Raw genomic sequence first — 9,353 nt, 5'->3', positions numbered from 1 at the left:
AGTATTTCTACATTGCAGTATTGATACTTTTACTTAAGTAAAAAAATTGAGTACTTTTTCCACCACTGCTTGGAAGACAAAAAAATGCGCAGGGAGGTGTAAAGGACGTTAAATGCAATTAGCGTCCCGCTGAGATCTTTTGTCTTGGCGCCGACAGGCAGCTTGGCCACTGGCCCCGATTGCGCCATATGCTATGAAAGACCTGTCACATCAGATGAGCATCTAATGTGACATCATGACCGATTATATGCGATTACAGCTCACACAGGACGCATACCATTCATCATCTTGTAATTAGCACTACATTGTAATATGGATGATGAATAGCCTACTCATGTAATTATACATACACGTAGCCTATTAAATAAATAGCGTGTGTGTATATATATATATATATATGCTATACCTAATGTTCATGTTTCTGTCATTCACAATATTTCGTCGTATAATAAAGCATCGTCCGTTTTTACTCGTTTATGTAGGCCTAACATTTATAGATGGCTGTTTTGATTGATATGACTTAGATTAGGCTATTACATATTTAGGCTACACATAATGTAATATGCCCTTGATTTAATATAGAATCATCATATCAATTTAACACACATTAAAAGTGTCAAGTGTGTCGCCTCCAGGGAAAACATTCTTTAGTTTGCATTTGCTGACTCTGAGCACGTTGTAAACATACAAGTTATGAAATGTAACAAATTGTATGAGATCAGATGTGTAGGTATTTTTTATTTCATTTTGTAATGGAGGGAAGGAGAGGCTAGGTCAGTGTGCTTTTCTTCGTAGGTCAGTAGTACCGTCAGTTCCTTTAATCCTCGACATAAATTCATTCACCGCATTGTCGTAGCCTGTGTGTCACAGATTGTAGGCTACTTTACAGCAATGGTTCCCAACCTGTGGGTCGGGACCCCCAGGGGGTTCCCCCCACATGATGACAGTGAAGTGACAATTTAAGGACTTTTAAGACCTTTTTAATATAAGGTAGCATAAATAGCATTACTGCAATAAAACTATACTCTAAAATTGGTCAAACATTGGCCAAATCGTCAAATAATATAAGGAAGAGGCAAAAATTATGAAAATAGCCAATCTACAAGCTCACAACGCCTGAGCGTGTAGATCTGCCATTTTCATAACATTTATTCAAGTGCTTATAAGGGTGGGTGGTCCCCTGTTCAAATATGATTCGTTTGGGGGGTCGCGGCCTGAAAAGGTTGAGAACCACTGCTTTACAACATCAATTATAAATCAAATAGAAACTGGTCAATTCTCAATTTCTCGTTGTGTGGGTTAACAAGTCGCCTTCCCTTCAAACGGATGGGTTCTCAAGAGTCAAAGGCTATGGCAAGTCGCCTAAAATGCCAAAAGATCAAACCTCTTGGTGTTAATGTGGTTGTAATGAATCGCGACTAACCTATGATATCATTAGCTATTAATGCAAGAATAATTAGTATCCATGGTCTGTGGTTACTCAAGAGGCAGGTGCATTTAACATGTTAACGGTTTAATAATAATATATTCCCTGCTCACTGCGGTTAGTTAAGCTTTATTTTAATTGTACTATTGTAATATCGACGTGCCAATCATGCTTTAGCTATCCCACCATATAGGCACAGTTAAGTAGGCCTAATAAACAATAACATAGGCTACCGATCAGATAAAAGATGAAAGCCGGCCTGCTAATCCTGTATAATTAGCGGCATTGCCAGCATATGACTCTTTGTTATATTATATATATGTATAACTATACATAAAATATGTTATGTTGATAAAAAAATGTTTGACTGCTAACTAGGTCCAGTTGTTGGTCATAAACTAAGCCATTTTAAAGTCACGTAAGTATTGGGCTAATTCACACTTCGTTGCACACCTTTTCATGACTAAATCGACGCATTCGAAAATACATAATTTCGGCGAAACATTGTTCGATTTAAAATGTAAATATGTCAGAGCAAAAAAAGCGCCTACGACAAAATATCGTTAGCCGACTGCAACTAGCATTAGCCGGGGCAGCTAACTAACGAATAGAGCCTTAAAAGACAACGGGACAACCTGTAACAGGTACCAGCGTTGGCAAATACACCGCAAATAATTAAACCGACTAATATTGGAAGCGTTATTGTCGAGTTTAACTGATTAACTGGATACAAAACCGGCCCCGTTCGTGACTACTACGTTAGCTCTCCAGCTAGCATGCTAAGCTAACGAGTTAGTGAGAGGTGCGCTCGAGCCTCTCCCTGACGAGTTAGCTTGGCATGCTAACGAGTGCTATGCTAAGCTAATGAGTTAGCGAGAGGCTGGAGCGCTCAGGCTGTGCGCTCTAGCCTCTCGCTTGCTCGTTAGCTTAGCATGGTAGCTGGACGGCGCAGCAGAATTTGGTTTAACGGGCGTGGTGGCGGAGTGCCGGAGTCCAAACGTCCGTCAGGCGAACTCAAGTGTGTCGCAGTTTCTTGGGGCGAGTTTTCCGCCCCACGGAGTTTGTCTGTCGATCGGTTTTAAAAGTCTTAATCAAAAGACAAGTCTCTCCTTTTGTCGGTAACCCAGTGTCAATTCCTCAAAATGGGGTCTTGTTGCCGAACGTTACGTCTCCGCCATTTTGTGACAGGTTTCTTCATTGAGCAAAGGGGGTACGTGTAATGGTTGAATGTAACCCCCATCATCAACGAGATATCCGCCTGGCAGTTACACAGGGAAAGGGATCAGGAGGCATTTTAACCGTCCTTCCCAGAGTTTAAATAAATAAATAAAATAAAAACCGTTAAAAAAAAAAAAAAAAAGTAGTCAGCTAGAGACACGAGCATCTTAAATTGTGCTGGGTGTCATTACCCTGAGGGAATAACTCGTTTGTAACAACAAAGACAAGTGCCAATGGCTTACAAATGTAAACTTGATACCGTAATTAAACATTAATTAACCAATAAGCAGGTAGTAACAACAAACCCGAGAATCCAAATTAGTGTTATTATTAGTCTGTGACCACGCTGTGGATTTCCACATGTGTGTATGGAACAACCTGTCGGATAACATAACCAAACACTAATTAAATTGGCAGAATTGGCTCAATTTAACTGGCAAACTAATCTCAGTCAAGGTCAGCACGGTATAAATAATATGCAATCTGGCTGTACCTGCTGTGCATTAAATAGACCTAATCTGCACACTTGTTTCATGAATCCATTTAAGAGTTACAAAAATGTATTTTTCAATCAGAAATAATAGTTTCTAAGGCCATGCATCATAAGCCAGTGTTTTCCACATACATCTCCCAAAACCTCTACCACAGGATTATAACAGAGTCGTGTCTCCAGTACAGCTGGAGACAAAAGCTAGTACATTATTTATGTGTTTATTTGGATTTTGGGGTGATCTATTTAAGACACGAGATCCCCTCCCCCCACGACCTATTCCATCATTGCCCTAACATTTTCAATGAACGTCGTTAAGTTGCAGATGAGCCCTAAAAAAGAAAACAGTGTCTATTGTTCCAATAAAGCGCTGTGGACGGCGCGGCGTCGCTGGGTGGACGTAGGGGGCGCTGTTGCACGCATGGCAGGTCGGACTCGCGGCCTTCAACATCTTTTTGTCTGAGAGAACTGGATCCCTCTGCCGCTCTACGGTGTGTGCGATATAACACACTGTCAAACCACTCCAAACGAATACAATCGCGACCAAAAGCATTAATTGAACATCTCCTACCATGGCATGTTTTAATTTGCCGGTGGAATCGCTCGTATTTGTGACTGTTCGCTAGAACTTAGTCCTTCCAAGGGTTGAATCGGCTTGCTTTTCTGTGTGCATCAGTCTTTATTAGCGAGCTGGCGCTCTTCTTGCTATCAGCTATTTCTTTAACTTTTTAAACACTCAGCTTCGCGAATGACTGAGCGCCGGCGGAGTATGGGATCCTTGGTGTCTTAGGAAGCGACTGAGTGGGGTTTTAACCGTTTTGCATGCAAAAACAATGGCAAATTCGACGGGAAAAAATCTACCAGATCAGCGAAGGAAAGGACAGGCTTTCCTGGACGAGCTGCGGCAATTTCACCAAAGCAGAGGGTGAGAACGGGGCGTTTTTATTCCAGTGAAATATAACTTTAATTCACCTTTGCACACAACTGGAAATTACAGAAAGCTGTTATTTAGACATATGTGTATTTATTTCGTGTGTTATCTTTTCAGATCGCCGTTCAGGAAGATTCCTATCGTGGGTGGGAAAGAGCTGGATCTCAATGCTCTCTATATCAGAGTCGTTTCTTTAGGTGGATTTGCTAAGGTGAGTGGAACTAAAAGTGGATTTTCGCACACTCTACTCCCCGTGGAGTCTCCAGTGGACCCGCTCTGCAACTCTGTGTGACATCCCGGGGATGTGTGGGATGCATCATATTTATAAGAAACACGGGCTTTGGTGGTTGGCCTTGTGCTAGTTTTGCCGTCTAATGCAATGTGGTTGCTTGTGTTGTGTACGGTTTGAATGTAAAGTCCGATCATCGCACCGCTTCGGAGTCAGAGTGCAGTTGGAGCAACTCAAAATTAGCGGGCACGTATAACATCGATTATCAGCACACACTCAGGAAAACACGGCTCGCCGCGGGGGGCAACGGCGTTTTGTGTACATTTTGCCGATAGTTTTGGGGAAGCTTGCTTTTCGGCCATAGCCATCTTTGGCTTCCATGGCTGATCACACAATGTAGGCCTCAATAGGCCCATGTTAGTGAATACAGTAAATGTACAAAATGACCCCAAGTCGAGACAGGTCGCTGCAACCTAAAGCATTTGGTTGATGGAGACAATAAGTTGCCTCGAGTTTGGTCCTGTATGTTTGCACGCCGTGCACGCTAAAGCAAGCCAGAAAGTCAAGTTAGCTTGTTAGCCAGACTGCTAACTAGCAACAACAGTAACGATAGTAGCCAAAGAAAGCCACTGAGAACCAACCGATGGATCAATTGTAAACATCCTGGATGTTAACATCACACTTATTATACCTATTTTACCCCGTTTCTTCTAATGGATTAACGTTTTGTTGTTTTTCAGTTATTTTCAGCTGCTCTCTTATTGATCAGAAATTGTGATATTGCCTTATTGGGGAAGCTGAAGTATAGACCAGATGGTTGAAATGTAACTAACTGCCTCTTGCTATGCCGGTATCCTGCTTTCCTAATCTATGAATTTCCTTTCCAGGTGTCTGACAAGAACCAATGGTCTGAACTTGGAGAAGATTTTAACTTTCCCAGGAGTTGTTCCAACGCTGCATTTGCTTTAAAACAGTACTACCTGAGGTAAGTGGCATGGCCATGCAGCACTCTTACTCTCAGGCACCATGTGGCAAATGTTTACAAGTGGTAAGATGCAGCCAGTAGGATGTGACCATTCAACAATCCACAGTGGAAGCAGTAGCAGCAGTTGCCTCTCTTTTTGACAGGCAAAGAACTGTCAATTCTGTGAAAGCTCTTCATCATAAGGGTGATGATTATAGCCTCTGGCCGTTTTTGTAATTAGGAGCACAATAAAGAATGAGCTGTTCATGTCATGATGGCATTCTCTAGCAAAATGTATTTTCTGTATCTCATTCATTTTGGAACATAGTCTTCAAGAATGCTCTCTTTGGACATATTTTCTTTGTAACAGTGCCAACAATAGAATAATTGTGATCTATTCCTTTTTTAATATAGCATAGCCTAAAGTCTTTTAGGTTCGGTATCATGCCACTGATTGAAAAGATCTGGTTGCTGTAACAAGTCCAGCATGCAGCCTCCTTTTCAACATAATCAGCTGCTCTTGATGTGAGCCCAGTGTAGATGCAGCCCTCCTTAACAGCTGGCATTTGTGTTTAGTCTCTGGGTTGCCGCCTTCTCTCTTTTTCCTCATGAAATGATTGTACCCAGAACCTGCCTGGAGGGGGATTGCATCTCTCAAGCAGGAAAATGCATATAGCCTATCCTGAAAAGTTTAGTCAGCCTCTGTGGGACATTGGTTTATATTCTAAGACAGAGTCTATGCATTGCTATTACCTAAATGTTTTGAGGCATGAGAGTGGTTGAACTCATTCATGAATGAAGGGGCTAATATTGTCACTTGTCTTTTCACTGTTTAAGTTGTGTGGTTTGATAAGGTGCGTAGGAGAGGTGGTACAAGACTAGACTGTGCACCCTTGTAGTTACTAGTTGCTGAGCTTATCGAGGTTTCCTGTACGCCTGCTGTGTTGATATGTAGATGAAACGCATTTGTGAATGTTGTGGTTGTTCAATGTTCTCGTATATGAAGGTCGTAAAGCAATTTTTTCCGGAGCAAAAATTCCTGCTTGTATAGTGGATTAGTTGGAAGTCCAGATCACTGAAATTACAGTTTAGTTTGCTCTGTTAGGTGTAAGTAAGCCAGTGAGCAATGGTGTGGGAATTTTCTGAGGTGTATGTGCAGCCTTGACCTTGTGGAGTCAAATGATCACTAAATATCTTTTGATTGGTCTTGCTTTTGATTCAAAGGGCTTCGTTTATTAACCAGACCTATTACCTGAGATACAAGCCACATAACAATGACCAACAATCTGATGAATTTAACTTCTAAAAACTTTGAAAGGGCCAACTCATTCATCTTTCTCAACGTAAATTATAAATAACCATTTTTTTTCCTGAAATTGATGTCTGTCAAGAATTAACTTAAGCCAAATGGGAGAGGGAATAAAAAGGTGTGTGTAGAGTTCCTGTCTTGCTCAGAAAGGCTGAACAAAATAGATGAGCAAGACTGCTGGATGATGTGATTTAGATTAATCTAATCTATTTAGATTAAATATAAAATATTGGGTATTGCTTAAATTGAGAGAAAGCTGAGAACAGTTGAAATGCACGTACGAGTACACATTCATACAGAATATCTCACTTGTGCCACAGTAGCCGTTGGAAATATTTGGTCAAGTGTTTCTCTGTTGCAACTCTGCATAGAATATTATAGGCGACAAGCAGCTACAAACTCTTACTCTACACTCAAATCTCTCCAATAGTAGAGATAGACTACCCTTGACTTACTGGTGCTAGTGTTTTGCTGACCAAGAACGACTGCTACATTTTTGACTATTCGCTCACCAATTAAGTTTGTGCCAGGCTTGTGCCATTTTCTGTTTAAGATTGTCTTGTATTCATTTTTGTTAATTAGTTAAATCAATCAATTCTTTCTTCAAACGTAGGACACCAAAGCTGGTGTCCTTCTGTTAGTTTCAGCAGCTGGGAACGTAACAACTGAGAACCTTCTGTCAATTATAGGTTTATCTGTGAAAATATTTCTCTCTTTTTGGTACTATTTTTGCTCGTCAAAGTTGGTGGCCTTCCTTTAGTTCTGTCAGTTGGGAACTTAACAACTACTGAGAACCTTCTGACAAGGATATGTTTACCCGTGAAATTGTATTTATCTATTTTGAGTCTTTGTACAGACTGTTCATCATCAAAGACATTGACACTGATTGTCTGTAGAACTGTAGTGCATCATTAAACAGCATTTTAGTGGTGCCTGTTTTGCTCTGGTTTAGGTACTGTATCTAAAGACTTCTCCAATAGATTGTGGGGACTACTCTTCCAATACCAGCTGACAGCTGTATCCCTTTCCCTTTCTGAAGAGTAGTGAAGAACCAACCAACAAGCCTCAGATAATGGGTTTTAGTCTCTGATCAGTGCATCTTTCAGATTATGATAATAATATGATGGTCATGAGGCTCTAGCCAGTAGTCCTAAGTCAGCACTAATACTCTGAGAAAGTTAATAAATGAGGCCCAGTGTTTAGAAGTCTGGCGCTAAACTTCTAACCTCTTTTTGAATGTCACTCAGTCAGAGAGTGAACAATCCTTCTAGTACATTAGTGCTAATATGGGGTCATCTGCCCTTTTGTGATGTGTTGTTGTGTGTTAACATTTTAGTTGATGTACTTCATGGTTCGCCACTTCATTGTTCCAATGGTTGTTGGTTGGATTAAGTTCTACCCACATCCAGTATTCCTGTGGCAGATCTAATGTGGATCATGGTTTTTACTGCATCTTAATTCACATCTCATTGGTTTGGTTCCAGTGGGTAGTGTCACATGATGTGACTGTGGGATTGTGCTGCACCATCCACTCTCATGGGCTGAGTGGTCTCACACTCACAGTGAGTCTCTTGGCATCCAACTTAAAAAACGTACACGCTGTAACTGACTTATGACTGAATAAAAGGTACCATCATGAGACTGCTATTGCATCATAATAAGTTTGAATTGAACATGCCATTCATTGGTGTTGATACAGTTTTGACAACCACGTTTTATGAAGGGCAGTCTGGTTAAACCCAAACCAAATGCTTTTCAACCTTAGTTTGCACTCCCACTCAATTCCCATCGGGTGTAAATTATGCCCAGGATATCACCTAGGAACCATTTCAGTTAACTCTCAAGACTTACTGATACTGAAATATTCAAAATGACGACTTCTTATGTCAACATCCTTTCACAGTGGTGTATAATTTCTAAGAGCGATTTGAATCGTAATTGACACTTTAGACATTATTCCTATTCTCATTGCTTGTATAATGTTTTGACAGGGCTCACTCGAAAAGGGATTTTACCTGTATGAATAAAGGTCAAATAAATAATTATATTTATATTATAATATTTACAATCTGAGTGAGTCCTATTTCCAACTTGCCTACTCGTCTGTGACATCTGGCCAAAGTGGCCTTTCATCTGTATTGCATTAGCCTTGCTCTTATCCTTGCACCATCTGTGCTGCTACTCGTATTCTGAGTCTGACAGTGACCCGTTGGGGATAAAACTACGCGGTAGTCTGTGAAATCCAATGGCCCAAGATTTTTTATGCATGGTAGCAATTAAAAAAAGGCTACTAGATTGAGAGTGCAAGAGAATACTACTACTGGCCAACTCTTTGAGCTCTCTGAGTCACTGTATTTGGAGCCCGTTTGTAATTTTAGTTGCCTTTCACCAGTGTTGGCCACCACTGATAGCATAATCTTTTTCTTTCAGTCTTCTTTCTACCGAGTACACATATCGGTGTTTTCCTTTCAACTGGAACTTGAATTTGGTGTTGGGTGTTTTTTTTTTTACTTTTCGTTTACCACTTTGTTAGTTTGCTCATGTTCTAGAATAAGATGTAGGGTAGAGTTACTAGGGTATTCTCTGTTGTGTGCTGACATCTCTATGGTCATAGACTGACCAGATTGAAAATGATCATTTGCAGTCTTGTAAATACATATTTTATATGCTCTCCCTCCACTATAGAGAACATTGTGTGCTTTGTTTGCTATGCCTTCTTTCCATTTAGACTGATAACTCTGCATGTTGTTTAATATATTGGCATGTTTTAACGTATCACTTGCAGT

General features: G+C 40.5%; 1 protein-coding gene across 1 annotated transcript in view; it reads left to right on the top strand.

The window, feature by feature from the left end:
• The first annotated feature begins 3,494 nt into the window (after nucleotides 1-3,494).
• Nucleotides 3,495-9,353, top strand: part of arid2 (AT-rich interactive domain 2) — a 38,954-nt gene continuing 33,095 nt past the window's right edge. Inside the window, exons 1-3 of the mRNA XM_084049956.1 lie at nucleotides 3,495-4,059; nucleotides 4,183-4,276; nucleotides 5,182-5,279. Of these exons, the coding sequence (XP_083906082.1) occupies nucleotides 3,968-4,059; nucleotides 4,183-4,276; nucleotides 5,182-5,279 (284 nt within the window). The 5' untranslated portion in view covers nucleotides 3,495-3,967. The remainder of the gene's footprint in view (nucleotides 4,060-4,182; nucleotides 4,277-5,181; nucleotides 5,280-9,353) is intronic.

Source organism: Gymnoscopelus microlampas, assembly GCF_963454915.1.
Source record: "Gymnoscopelus microlampas genome assembly, chromosome: 23".
NCBI lineage: Eukaryota > Metazoa > Chordata > Actinopteri > Myctophiformes > Myctophidae > Gymnoscopelus > Gymnoscopelus microlampas.
The sequence above is the reverse complement of the archived record's forward strand: the minus strand, read 5'-3'. Positions and strand labels throughout refer to the sequence as shown.